The sequence below is a fragment of the Chaetodon auriga genome, chromosome 5 (genome assembly GCF_051107435.1).
Source record: "Chaetodon auriga isolate fChaAug3 chromosome 5, fChaAug3.hap1, whole genome shotgun sequence".
In the NCBI taxonomy this organism is placed as follows: Eukaryota; Metazoa; Chordata; class Actinopteri; order Chaetodontiformes; family Chaetodontidae; genus Chaetodon; species Chaetodon auriga.
This window is the reverse complement of record NC_135078.1, coordinates 10,945,869-10,960,805: the sequence shown is the minus strand read 5'-3', so window position 1 is coordinate 10,960,805 and position 14,937 is coordinate 10,945,869. Positions and strand designations below refer to the sequence as shown.

Sequence of the window (14,937 nt, the reverse complement as noted above, 5' to 3'; positions counted from 1 at the left end):
ACAGCTAATCTGAGGACGTTACCCATCATTTGTCTTTACACGCGCTCGGCCTGATCTGAGAGCAGCACAGCAGCCCTTTAGTAAGCCTTCACTCTCCTCCACAAGTGGCTCAGTGGCATGAATTAAGATTTTTCTGCAAAATCATGATTGGATATTATTCATGAAAAAACATGTCGATTCCTCAAGTCATCATAAATCTGGAGAAAAAGGAAAAATCATTAATTTTATATTTGACATTTTTCTGTATTCCATGTGGACCCCTGATGGTCAGCCATCAATTTTCTGCCTATTATCTGAGTCCAGGTCACCTTAATTGATTAATTCTATTTTTCTAGGAATTATTGTTATATACAACTGGGAAGTATGGACAAATATAATAAAAATCAGTAAATTAATGAATTACCAAATAGTTGTAGGCTTTGTATTGTCTGTATGTATTGAATTACATTATATCTGTTGTTAAAAAGGTTTTAATTTTAACCTTAGAAATCATTTTTCACTGATGTTCACAGTTGTTTCTATTTCAAGTTTAACTCTATGATCTTTTTGAAGGGTGATTTTAATTGGATATAAATGCACATACTGTAAAAATGAACAATTACACTTTCAATAGTGAATATTCAACTATTTTGTTTTAAATGTTAGATATTATGCTTCATATTTCTTCTTTCTGATAACAATTAGCACATTAATAATGACGCTACCTGCTTCTCCATGTGCATATTTTCAACCAATTGCTTGCTGAACAGAAAGTGAGGAACTATAATTTGTCAAATCCAGAAACATATTAGTAGAATAACAGATTTTCAATATAGATTTAGTTCTGATGGTTTCTTCAACTAAGTTTTCATCAGTTCTCATGTAAGTAATTTTTTCATTAGCTTAAAATTAAACAGACTGTCCCCTTCTCCCTGCAGACGACTGGTTTCTGACTGATGTTCGGTGCGTCTCGCTAATTCAGATGTCCGGCTAATTCCTCTGTAGGAGCTCAGAGTCCCGCCTCCCTGGGGAGACTTAAATCAGCGTTTCTGTGACAGGACTTCTGAGTGGCAGCAACGCCCCCAATCAGCACCTAATAATAACCCCACTCAGCGGAGGTCAGCTCCTCCTCCTCCTGCAGCTCTGAAGGGGCCCTGCTGGAGCCGTTTCCTCTGCTAATATAAACATCCAAGACGTGGAGTGAGTCATTGAATTCTCAGATAATTGTATGAACTGATTATTTCAAGAGTTAATACATCAAAATCAGACAAAAATCCAGTGAAATCTGATGGTTTTAGCCAATCAAATTCTTAAAAATAACCTTTTTATACTAAACCTGCTGCCATTCATGTTAGATGCAAAATACCAGTTCCACTTCTGCTGTAACAATGACCTGAGATGTACAGCACAGCACAACAAGAGCTGTAAATCAAACTCGTGGAATTGACACTGCAGCAATGGAAATAGTAAATGGTTTAAGCTCAAAAAATTGTCCTCAGCCTGTGGCAGTTTCTTTTGGGAACACGGTGAGATCAGCATTTTGATTTTAAAGACTGCAGTGCTGCATTTTAACAGTTATGGACCGAAGCCAGTACAAAGCTATTACACAGTGAGAGTTAGTCATAGTAAAATGCATGTATACAGACTCTGAGGCCATTCCTCAGCAGTCCTGAACTGCTGCACTTTCAGCTAAATGCTAATATCAGCTAAGCTAGTGAGGCTGTTCACCGTCTTTGTTTAGTGTGTTACTATGCCAACATTTGTTAATAAGCACTAAATACTAAGTTCATCATGCTATAATCATAATATTCTCTTCCTTTTCCAATTTACATACTTCATTGTAGTGTGTTACTGTAGGTGTGCGTATATACATACACTTTGCTGTACACATACATAACATTATTATACATATTATTTGTAACTATACTTTTACTGTATATAGTTCACACATCGTGGCAGCTGGAGTTGCACTACTGGACTTCTTTTGCACAGATATTTGCAGAATTCACTTACATAGCCTTATGTAGGTTGTGAAATGTTTATGTTATATATATATATAATTTCTTTCCTTTAGTTTCTAATTTAGATTTATTATATCATCCAAATAATTCTTTATCTGCTTTCTTACCTCTCAGCTTCTCCCTGAATTCTCAAAATCTTATTTTATACACATGGACTAAAATAAACTCAGTGAAAGCAGAAATTCAGTTATTTGAATTCACTTACATTAAAGGTACAAAATGTAACATTTCTAGCGTTAAGTGTCACATGCTTGAGTCACATCAGATTTTCATCAGCAGTGGAACATTGAAGACAACAACTCCCACAATTCCACAGTACTTCAGGATGTCATCAAAATACTTCTTTCATTTTCACTGTTTTGATTGAGAGACCCCCAAGCAGCAGAAATTACATACTGTGTGTTTCAGAAATAATTCTTCTCAGTGTTCAGAGAGTCAAACCTGCGATAAACTGTGTGGAACATTCCACAGATAGACCAGTTCATCGGTAACAGGTGATCGTATCATGAACTTTGTGACTGCATAAAGGATATTACTGCATGAGCTCAGGAAGACTTTGTGAAAGTGTTGTCAGTAAAGACAGTTAGTTTGCAAATGACTGCATTGTTTTTATTTACATTCTAACGGAGCAGCCCAACTTTTCTGGCATGCTGTGTGACCTCTCAGTATGACCTCTTTTATGGCACGAAGGCAGATTTAATCACCAGATCAATGGTGAAAATAGTCTGAAAGTACTATTTGTTATTTTGTCAACTTGTGCATCTGGAGACATTGTGTGGAACTGAGTCTCCTTCAGTTTCAATATATAATCAGTTAAACTGATGTTTTCAGCCAGCAGCTTGAAGTTAAAGACTCTCATTCCTCTGAGAGATGTTAAAGCTTTACCAGCTTATATTTCTAACAATGTTTCTCATTGTTTTAACTATCAATGAAGCCATCAAACGAAGTAAGGCCACGCTGATTGACGGATCGGTGAGATTTCCTGAATAAATAAAGTTTACCTAACTAAGTAACCAATTTAGGAAAATAAATCTTTGACAACACTAAAGAAGTGTTGACCATATAAATTGGTTAGTATTGAGGGACTCCTGTAGTTTACAGTACCTATAATCTAGGACAGTGGTACCCAAGATGGGGGTTGAGACCCCTAAAGTGGAGGGATCAAAAATGATAAAGGGCTAAATAAGAAAAACATTTAATTTGCACAAAATTAGCTATGACTACTTTTTAAACCATGCGAGCGGCATGGCTGCCAACGATGGTCTGTCAGCACCATTTCAGCAACTCGTCACATACAGACTCTTGGTCAGGACCGCTTGGTGTCAGTTTTATCAAACTGTAACTGTTTCACGTTAACCACATCTTTATTATTGTTCCCAGCAAACTTTATTTTGAAAGTCTAACCCAGCATTGTTAACTAGACGTTGCATATTTGTGATTGTGAACTTGACCAGAACAAGATTCTTCTTCATTTTCTTCGTTACCGGGGTAACAGGTATATATAAATACCATAACTTGGTATTCACCACACAGTATTTAAATATGCATATTAAACATACACAAAGATGCAGTTTTAGTGATTTATTTTAGTTTTGTTTGGCCTTCTGTGTTGGTGCTTAACTAAACTCTAGGCAGACGCGTGCAGTCGTGTGAGCTCTCTCCTCATTGGGTACAACTGGGAAAAGACTGGCACTCAGAAAAACTCACCGGTTGACTCTGGCGGTTTATGGGACAGTTGTGAGGCAGGAGTCCACAGTGTTTTGTGTGAATTTTCTGTCCCACTGTTAACCAGGTTAGTGTTAAATTAACAAGCTACTGACTTTACGAACTGACCCTCAGCATATTTTTCTAGCTCAGAGAGCTTTATTTTAAGCTAACGAGTTTGGTAACGTTAGCATGGTTGTTAGCTCACAGAGCTTTGTCTTTGCTGCATTTTTGAAATGTTTTTGTTTTTTAACTGTGGCATATTGTATTCATATATTTCTATGATATTTCTGATAATCTATGATATGCGATTCTATGATTTCTATTAGTTTATTTTTATTGAAACCACCTCCACTCCTTAAAGGTCAAAGTTAGGTGACCATAGACTGACCTTTTAACATACAGTATCTATATCTAATAAAGAGAATGCATTTCTCGTAAATTAAAATCTATTTTGTCTTTCGTGTTAAATGTACGTTGGACCTCAGCATAAAATGTTTACATGACAGCCTTTCTGCATCTTCAACTTGCAGTGCATCAAAATGAAATAAAAAAAGAAATCAGGTCTTCAGCCAATTACAATGCAGCCTGCAGTATAAACTTTTATTCCAGTTTGTGTTTTACTCTTTATCAACGAACAACATGAATAAATTTATTGTGCGTTGTGGTGTAGGCGTTCACCCGCTGCCTCCCACTCCCACAAATCTACTCGGCCGGCACAAACTGCAAAGCCACTCTAGTCACCTTGAAATTTCCTCTGCTATTTTCCAATTAAAAGCTTAATAGCCCTGGAGACGGGCTTCATGTGGGGAAGTTTACCGTGCTCTTATTCTCCGTAAGCTGCGCAGGCTCGGATCCCATTATTTGCTTGAATAAACCCTTTTTACGGTCAGAAATGGGCCCTGGCTTTGTCCGGTGTTATGTTTCAATGCCCTCTATTAGTCCAGCAGAAGGGACATATCAGCATCCTTGACATAGTTCCCAAAGGCCTTTTATACATGCAGAGACCTAATCATCTAAGTTATGTACGATTGTGTAAAAGGTGCGAGAAGCTGCGAGTGTTTTGTCCAAATTAAGTCTTATAGCCTGTGGGCCCGCAGGCAACAGGGACGGGAAATGTAGACAAATGTCCGCACTTTTTAAAAATGAAATTATTTGTGATCTTTGAATGCATTATGCCTGTGTGATTTCCTCAAAATGAACCTTTTTGGGGATGTATATCTAAACATCAGAGGTCAGAGTTTTGACAGCTGGGACTTCAGTGTTTACATATTCAGCCTCAGCAGAGTGAAACAGTTTGGGCTCAGATTAAAGGTTTTCACTTCATTGTGTGTATTTATGGTCCAGGTCCAGGTTTCAGGTTAATGTCATGTTTGTTTCCACGCTGAGTTGTTAAAATCAGAATTTTATGCGCCATATTGTTTAAAACTCGAACTCACTTGTGCATCGAGTCTTTTAATGTGGTTGCTGATTTCATGCGTGGATGTTGTCGTGTGTTATTATTGATGAAATGACTTTGATGAAATGTCTTTGGACTTTCACAGCAGGTATTTATGGTGCTTCTATCAGTTTAAATTTCAGCTTTTTTCCCCAATGCTGCCTTCAAATAAGAACTGTGTGATTACACGTCTGAATGGTCGTCTGTTCCATGCAGAGTCCTGCTTGCTGTCTAAGAAATCTCTCAATTTTGACAGCTGGGGTGTCATTTTTGATATTCAGTTGACATTTCAGTCTTAAACGACAGGCTTACACATGCCTTTACTTGGTGTCCATGAAGCTATTTTCAATAGTTTTTTTTTTTTTTCTTGGCATGTTGATTGTTAAAATCTGAATTGTTTTCACATATTTGGAAAAATATACAAATAGGTGCCAATTTAATCTTTTAAATTCCTCTTAATTTTTTCATGGAAGCTTCTTTCACACGGGGACAGTTTTCCTGCATACAGTGATAAAATGTCTTGTTACAGGGCTGTCCTGCACTGTGGCCTTTCCTGGGACCATTTCTGAAGATGATGTTGCAGCCTCTAGTTGATGAAGCTGTAATGTGCCTTCATAGGATCTCAGCATTTCATTACATGATTAACTCTTACATCCCTGAAAATACAGGCAGAGCATATTTGTTTGCACTGCAGACCTCAGTGTTTCTGGTCTCCTTGAATCTCCTCGGCAGTGTTTCCCTGATCTTGAAAGTTATTGTCCTGTGTTTAAAGGGAATTCTACAAACGTGTGAACCTAATAGGGAAACGTGGGGTTATCTGATCCTCACTGGCAGTTTTCCTTTTTTTTTTTTCGCCCACTTCAGCCTCGCATGGACATTTTTTGCAGCGTGCAGGCGCCTTGACGCGAGTGACAGCGTTTGGTTACTCGTCTCCATAAGTGCGTGTCAGCCTGATGCATATCTGTGCTGTCAGCCAGAGGAAAGGTGGATCCTCCACTACAAGCCAACACCTCTTACCCTCATCCTGTCATGCATGTGGCAGAGCACCACCATCCACCTCCATCTCTCGGACAACAACACTCCCGCCCCGCCTCGCCTCTCCGCAGATGCACTTGTGCGTCCTGGAAAACACGCTGCGTCTGACAGAATGAATGGCTACGGGTCCCCTTACCTGTACATGGGGGCTCCGGTGTCTCAGCCCCGGGCCCCGCTCCAGAGGACCCCCAAGTGCGCGCGGTGCCGGAACCACGGCGTGCTGTCGTGGCTCAAAGGTCACAAACGCTACTGCCGCTTCAAGGACTGCACCTGCGAGAAATGCATCCTCATCATCGAGCGGCAGCGCGTCATGGCGGCGCAGGTGGCGCTCCGCAGGCAGCAGGCCAACGAAAGTCTGGAGAGCCTCATCCCGGAGTCACTCAGAGTGCTGCCCGGCATCGGCATATCCGGAGCCGGCGAGGGGAACCAGGGAGCCCCGCCGAGGACAGAGGAGCTGGAGCTGAGGTGGAGCAGCACGGAGTCGGTGCAGGCCGGAGCGCAAACATGCACAGGTGGGAGAATGATGAGGAGAAGAGCGGGAGGATGAAGTTTGGCTTTAAGTAGTAGGCTTCATTTGATGGAATGAAAATGATGAAAAACAGCAAATTATGGAGTGAAAAATGAAAATGAACCTTTAAACTATACTAATAACACAATAATAATAATAATAATAATAATAATAATGAATAAATCACAAAGTGCCACATTCTCACAGTACTGCTTTATCAGTAAATCTGTATTGTGATTTTTTTAAGTTTTCACATACAAACGTGGGAAGGAAAGATCAAACATTTGATTGGACATATAAAACATAAAAAAAAAATACAAAGAGATGAAACTGTTTATCTAAACTTCCTGTGATGACTCAACACACTTTGTGTTTCATTGTATTTAGGGTAAAGCACGGAGTGTTAGAAAGAACCTTACAATGATGTCATTTGTGGACATTTTATTTCAGTTATACAAAAACGACTCAAACACATTTTCCTCTGTTTTGCTTTATTTAATGACTTATTTCTCAACATGAAAGGATTCATTCAGACCACATTCATTTTATCTTTAAATCATCCAGATGAGATTAGAAAGATTAGACTTAATGAATTCCCTGGAGGAGAAATTCACATGTTACAGCAGCACAACAGCGACAGAAAACACATATTTTGAAATCCAGTTACATTAAAACTCGATGTCTGAAAACACATGTGAAACAATTACAAATCAACAGTATTTGTGCTGAAGGTAAAATAAAATATTATTGCGTGACATTTTTACAAAATGTTTGAAAAAGTTGGATCTGAACAAACGCAACAAACCTCATTCATTCATACATTAAGGGATGAATGTCTGCTCGTTCTGGCGATATTATAAACATAATTATTGAAGTAATGAAGGCAACATAATTAGATATATATTTTTTTGCTCATTGAAATCGCATGACGTTTTTATTTTTGTTCTTACAGTGAATGATTTTAAAGAAGCCGTATTATTATCTTGTAAAATGTCTCATTTTGGAGGCTGTAAAAACCTCTTTTTCTTTAAATATCAGCTGTTCTGTTTTCAGTATTTCAGTTATTTTTTCTTAGTTGTTTAGCCAATTTGTGTTCATGTGGGCTTTTATGCTCAATATTCCTCCCACATACCTACAGTAATTACTGAATTACTGAATATTTCACAGTGCGGATTTGGGCTGTTTCTGTATTCACCTGCTCAAACATTTGGACACAGGCGCTTCAGCTGACTCCACATCAGCTCCATCCTCGGCCTGACAAACAGAGCTGAGTGCTTTTAAAGATTACAGTAATCAGCGGCCTCAATCGAATGTAATCGCCATATTTCTCGCAGGAGGTCAACTTCGGATGAAATGTTACCGAGCAGCCAGCGATCTGTTCACTAAATGCGGCCAAAAGGCATCGACGGTAGATCCCTCACGGTCACACCGTCAGCACTTTGTGTTAACAGCTTTGGACACGACAAAATAAAGTAAATCCACATCAATCGTTGTGCTGGAGACAAGCTGACAGGCGATTAATTGCATGTTGCGTTTCCAATTGAGCAGAGCTCTCAGCGGCGGGCTTTTCTTTAAAGAGACGAGTTTGCATGAAGGAGTGCAGAACAGAAAGCTGAATGTTTGTCTTCAACCCGTGTTTCCTGCCCAAACTTGTTTCCTGACTGTTCGCTTGCCTCGTCTTGCAGAGCCCGCAGAGGACGGTCCTGATGAGGCGTCAGGGGGTGAGAACGGAGGGAGCTCCAGCGAGAAGGAGCAGGATCCGGTCAGCTCCCCCGAAGGCTCCAAACAGAACTCCTGCTACACCCCGGAGCCTCCAGAAACCCCCTCCCACCCTGAGGAGAGCCGCTACAGCCTCCCCAAAGCCGGCAGCACTGAGAAAGAAGCCAAACCCGAGAGTCCCCAGAAGTACCCCGTCAGCCCCGCAGAGCAGAGCGTGCTGATCGAGGGCCTGGCCGGCTCCATCAACCTGCCCTTCAGCCTGCGAGCCAACCGGCCGCCGCTGGACGTCCTCAAGAAGATCTTCCCCGCTCACAAGCCTCCTGTCCTGGAGCTCATCCTCCGAGGCTGCGGGGGGGATCTAGTGGGGGCCATCGAGGTGCTGCTCTCCAGCCGGGGCCCTGACGGGAGCGCGCACCCGCACGCTGACCCGCACCCGGACGCCCTGGTGCTGCCTTCAAACGGACACCTGTTCGAGCACACGCTGGGCTCCTACCACCCGGTGACTTCCTCCGCAAAGTGGTCGGTGGGCTCTGCTTTCCGGGTCCCCGAGTCCCTCCGCTTCACATCTGACTCCGCTTCGAGCGTGGTGTCCACCGGCCCGCTGGGTGTCCCCCTGCAGCACCCGTCCTTCCCGCAGCACACGCGCTACCCGCTCATGCTGCGCAACTCTCTGACGCGCAGCCAGGCCAGCCCCTTCGTGCACAACGACGTGACTCTGTGGAATACCATGGCTCTGCAGCAGCAGTACCAGCTCCGCTCGGCGGCCCAGTACGTGTCGCCTTTCTCCCCCACAGCCCCCGCAGGCCCCGGCGGGTCCGTGTTCCGCAGCTCCCCGATCCTCCCCTCCAGACCCTCCGAGGAGCAGCGCATCAGCATCCAGGAGGAGAGCTGCACGCTGGGACCAAAATCCGGCCTCTATTCCCCTGATGAGGAGTACGAAGAACGCTCCGACTCCGCGGACTCCCGCATCCTGAACTCCTCCACCTAGAAGATGATGCTGGTGATGGACTAATACACAGCAGGGGACACCAAAAATGTATTATTGTGAATGGACATCCAGTGTGTGTAAAGTTTTTTTTATTTGCTTCTGGGGGGTGTGGGGATGTCTCGTTTGAACTGAACTATGTCAGGCACCCACCCTTTGATAAGGTGATATTAATCCTCCTGTAAAACCATGCTTTGAAGATGTCACGTGGGCACGAGCAAAACGGATGAATGTAACAGACTCGCATTTGTTCTGAAATCCTGTCACCTGTTTCCTGTAAGCATGTTTAGTACTGTGAACACTTTCGATGTAAGGATCATCAATGCATGTCAAGAGTATGCCAAATAAATCTGAGTTTTCCAAATGGATCAGATTGTCGTCTTCAATGTCACCCATGATTTTGATCTTATTCAAAAATCATCCAGTATTTCAAAATATATTCAACATCAGAGGAGTATCATATTAAATACAGATGGTTTCTTAATATTGCCTTTATTGTAACAGTAGTATGAATGTGGGATAGCATCGAGTATCTTTGACAGTATGGGATGGTTTTGTGTGTGTGCACAATCAAAAAACGACCACGAAACACAAGAGTAGCATTGAGAGATCATTATTATGTGGATAAAACCAAACATAGAGATGGCGGCCTGTGTTTCAGATCATGTGACATGTCGTTTCCATCAATCATAAAAGAAGTGTGTATGTATGTGGCTGCAGGTTTAAGAGACATCATTGAAGTATTCAGATACTTTAAGTAAAAGAATGCAGGAATTATCAGCAAAATGTTCTTTAAGTATTAAAATAAGTAATTGTGCTGTAGAGTGCTCTCTGTCAGTGTTTTACTATTACATCTGATGTTTTTGGAGTATATTACTGCTGCATTCGTGTGTATGTTCCATCTTACTGCTGTAGACGTTTACTACTATTATATATACTGTTGGGTAGCTAAATCCACAACATTGGTGTTGCTGTTTGGAGACACTGTACATAATTTTCACTGGACAGGAGGGGAATGAAACATTGTAATCTGAAAAGTAAGCAGTAAATAAAGCCGTCAGATAAATGAAGGGCAGTAAAAAGTTCAGTATTTTCCTCTGAGATGTAGTCAAGTAGAAGTATAAAGTTGCATAAAATGGAAATACTGAAGTAAAGAACACATTTATACTGAACTCTAGTACTTGAATAAATGTGCATATTTACATGCCACCTCTGATGATTGATAATGGATTGGTCCAATCACCTCATACAATCAATAGCATGGACTAGTGTCAGAGTACTCCCAGTGTGAAGTCACCTGTGCAGGTGTCAGTGCGTGATTGAACCAGTGGTTAAAGAAATCAGCAGAGACGATCTGCCGTGTTGAGAGCTGCTGGTTGGTTTCTTTGAGTCAGCCAGCAGCTCCGTGATGATAAATAAACTCCTGACACATAACTGAGGACACGAGTAGATACAAGACTCTGCTGTAATCACACCACAGCTGACTTTACTGATAAATGAGCAGCTGGAGACTTCTTTTATGTTAAATAATAATTTAGAAACACAAACTGTTTGAGTATCTTGATTCTTTTAGGGCACAACTGCTGAGGCTGCTTCTTTTATTTTGATTCATTTTGCTGAAGCAAGACTGAAAACACGACTTATATTCTAAGTTAATAATCAGTAGAATTAACAAGTGTCATTTTTTCTGCACTCTGTCTCTGATTTATTTATTTAAGCAGCCTTTATTAACAGCCAGATTGTGAAAGGTTTTCCTCATTTTCTGCTGCAGATGCCTGCAGTCTTTTGCCTCTTGCATCAGTCTTTAAGGCAATATCTTGATAAGTGCAAGAAAAATAGATGAGAACACATTTATATGACCAGAGCTCATTACATGAGACATTGTTTCAGTCAGTCAGTGTACATTAAAGGCTGTGTGTGTGTGTGTGTGTGTGTGTGTGTGTGTGTGTGTGTGTGTGTAAGAAGTACTCAGATCTTTTAAGTAAAATACTGCTGTACAGAAATACTCTTGCAATTAAAATTTTGCTTCAGTAAATGTACAGAAGTGTAAGCATAAAATATACTTTGAGTACCAAAAGTTTCTAGAACCCTATTTATTGTATATAATATAAACTTTATAATTATTGATGCATTCATGTGTACATCACTTTCATGTGGCAGCTGGTGAAGGTGGAGATGGGTATTAATTGGATAGTTCATGAAAGGGGTCAATAAACTCCTGTCCAGCCTGTGATAATACATTCTAAATGATTTACTGAAATATTTTGTCTTATTAAACTGAATCTGAAGTAAGGAAGTTATCATATTTATGTCGTGGAGTAAAAAGTACAGTATTTCCCTCTGAAATGTGGTGGAACAGAAACAGTCGCAGAAAATGGAAATACTCAAATTTGTACTTAAGTACATGAGTACATGTACTTAGTTACTTTCAACCACTGCTAGAAACCACAACAGTCAGTTGAACCAACTGTCATGCAGTTTTCCGTTTTCTGTGTTTGTGTGTCTGAGTGTGTGTGAGTGTGTGTGTGTGTTGCCCGTCTTTATCAGACGAACATGCACTTACTTTAAAATAGTGCTTGTAGTGTCGCTGCATGTGCAGGACTGCTGCTGCCTGGTTAACCCCTCCACACACACTGAGTGTTTCCTCATCTGCTCTCCTGTTTCCTGCAGCACCAACAGTTTCAGTCCCTCCTGCTCGGCTCCTTTGGTTTAAACCTGTCAAATGCTGCTATCTGGTGGTGAATTTGAACCATCATCATGTTGATATCACGGGGCCAAATGTCATTTAGAATTATCATAGATGCATAAATGAGTTAAAAATAAAATGAAATGATGAATGTGTGTTCAACAGTAAAATATTTTCATTTTTAAACAAAATCTGATTAAATTAAATTCTTCAGATTAGTAAAAATAGACAAAGAATAACAAGAAAAAAAAAACTTTCTCACTCTTTATATGGTTTTCCCAAATCAGTCCAGGGCTTTGAAACTGTGTGTTTCTAATTCACCTGTTTTAAGGCTGAAATGAGACCTCAAAGCAATGCTGACCCCGTTTATCTGCTCCAGTCTGCCGCCCAGTGGACAACATAGGTATTTTTACTGTAACGTCTAGGGGCCTTCAGTGTAGTTCATGGTGCAAATGGTAACACAGCATCATTTATCTCTCATCAGTATTTTCTAACAACATCTATGTGAAGCAGAAACTTCATGCAGGGAAAACTGTTGAATTTATATCCGTTCATGAAAGCCAGACAAGATTTTAATTGCATTCCTTTTCTTTTAGAAGATGTATTTGTTGCAGGCCTAACAACATCACAGTGATAAATGAGAATAATTCTAGGTTGATGCATAAACTACTGGGTTAATTAAATAATTTTACTTTATTTATTTATTTATTTATTTAGTTGTTGTTGTTGTTGTTGTTGTTGTTATGAATTTTATCATTTATTTTAGTTTAGTTTTCCTCCTTATACTGCCCTTAAATGCAATGTCCCATCAACATTTCCTAACAATGACACACATTCTTATTTACCATAAAAACACATAGTTCACTTATGAATGGATGAATAACTAAACAAATAGATGTGAAATGGTGTGAGCAGCTTCAGACTACATGTAAAAACTGTGGATGTAACTAATTACATTTACTCAAGCACTGTACTTGAGTACAGATCTGTCTGTCTGAGGTATTTTCCTGGAGTCTTTTTTTTCATGCTACTTTCATGCCACTGCTGTACCCAACAATACATACAAGCACAACTGAGAGGGTTCGTCGATTATTCTTTTAATTATCTGAATCATTTAATTTATTCTGAATAATTTTCAGGTTTGGACTGTTGGTTGAACGAGAGCCTTTTCCTGATTTTATTTACATTCTTTTATTTAAGTAACATTTCCAATGCAGGACTTTTACTGATAGCTGTTTTTTTTTTTTTTTTTTTCGGTGTGGTACTTTTACTTGGGTGAAGGATCTGAATATTTCTTCCACGGCTGTGTACAACAGAAGGACACGTCCTCCTGTTTGTTGCACATTAGCCATGAGAGGTCGAGGTGTCAGACCCCTTCAGACAGGAACAAATGCCGTCCCGCCTGGTTTAGTATTCAGCTGCATGTGTTGTCGGTCCATCAGAGGCTAATTAACATAACAGGATCCCCAGTGATCCCACTTTGCTCTTCTGTCTATACACAGCTCCGGTTACACTTTACGGCCTGCACGGCTGGACACTTCCAACAAGATGCTGTTGTTTCAATCATCCCCAAAAGTAAACTGGACAGCGTGTGAGAAAGTGTCATTACGAGTCTGTGTCTTTCTCCAGGTTGCAGCTATTAAAAAGGATGAGCCTCAGTGAAAGCTGTGTATTCAGTCATTTCCCTTGACAACACCTAACCCACCCTAAATAAACATTAGGATGAAGAGCTAGTAATACTACATTTTTACACAGAGATACCCTTGTTTTAGAGGTAGAAATGGAAGGGCGAGTGAGGCCGACAAAACAAACTGGATAAAGTTAATTTAAAAAGTCGCATTCAAATGAAAAATATCATAAGATCACTATAAATACTAATAATGTTGTGATGTTTTTTAGAACATTTTGACCCGTCGTACTGTATCCTACACATTAATAACTTTTATTTATGTTTACATCGTGATGTAGAAAAATCCCCTACAAAATTCTGTCAATAATCCTTGGAACTCTGTGAAGGACCCACTTAAAGGATCCCTGAACCCTGCAAATAAAACCCTGAAATTACTCAAGTAACATCTGGAATCCATTCAAGGATTCAAAGACTCCTAAAACTCCTTCAATAACAGCTGAATGCATTAAAGGATCCATGAAACACCCTGAAGATTCCCAAATCCCTTCGAGGTTCCCCTAAATGATTTTAGTAATTCTTGGAACCCCTTAAAGACTCCTCACACTGCCTCATCTGCCACATCACCTTCAAGGATTCAGAAACCTATTCAAGGACTCTCAAAACTTCTAAAATGTGGCAAGACCCAGGCAAAGACCAGAGAAACTCCCTCAAGAATGCCTTCAAGGATTCCTGGAATATCCTCAAGGATCATCAGAGCCTTTCAAAGACCTTTGCAACTCATCCAAACATTCCTGGAACCACTTCATGGATCCCTGGAAACCCCCTGATGGACCTCCAGACCCCTGTAAAGACTCCTGAAATTCCATTAATAACACCTGAGACCTATTCGTGGATCCCTGGAATCACTTCAAGGATCTCCAGACCCCCACAAAACCTGTGAAACTCATTCTATGATTCCTGAACTCCAGTTAGGGAACCACAGGGACTCCTCATGGATTCTTCAAGGATTTCCACACCTATGAACAGGGCCCTGGAACTCCTGTAGGAATACATGGATTCCCTTCAAGGAAAACTGGATCCTTCTCAAGGACCTCTGGAACCACCTTAAAGGTTCATAACCACATTAACGTCCCTTAGAGCCTCTTCTAGATTCTCCAAGACCCTCTGAGATACCCCTGGAAGGTCCTAAAAGACCCTTGGAAACCCATTCAAGGACCTCTGGAACCTCCTCG

General features: G+C 40.6%; 1 protein-coding gene across 2 annotated transcripts; it reads left to right on the top strand.

The window, feature by feature from the left end:
- The first annotated feature begins 6,289 nt into the window (after positions 1 to 6,289).
- Positions 6,290 to 9,750, top strand: dmrt3a (doublesex and mab-3 related transcription factor 3a). Of its 2 annotated transcripts, none has more exons than XM_076730369.1 (2): positions 6,290 to 6,689; positions 8,371 to 9,750. In XM_076730369.1, the coding sequence occupies exons 1-2, from the start codon at positions 6,290 to 6,292 to the stop codon at positions 9,390 to 9,392; spliced, it is 1,422 nt and encodes a 473-aa protein (XP_076586484.1). In that variant the 3' UTR covers positions 9,393 to 9,750. The 2 variants fall into 2 exon arrangements, with proteins under 2 accessions (XP_076586484.1, XP_076586485.1); XM_076730370.1 differs by having other exon boundaries at positions 8,380 to 9,402.
- The last annotated feature ends 5,187 nt before the right edge of the window (positions 9,751 to 14,937 follow it).

Excerpts from the sequence above, each read along its gene's own strand:
- dmrt3a (XM_076730369.1), top strand. The coding sequence starts at position 6,290 with ATGAATGGCTACGGGTCCCCTTACCTGTACATGGGGGCTCCGGTGTCT. Across the intron at positions 6,690-8,370 it reads CGGAGCGCAAACATGCACAG|AGCCCGCAGAGGACGGTCCT; the intron begins GTGGGAGAATGA and ends CTCGTCTTGCAG.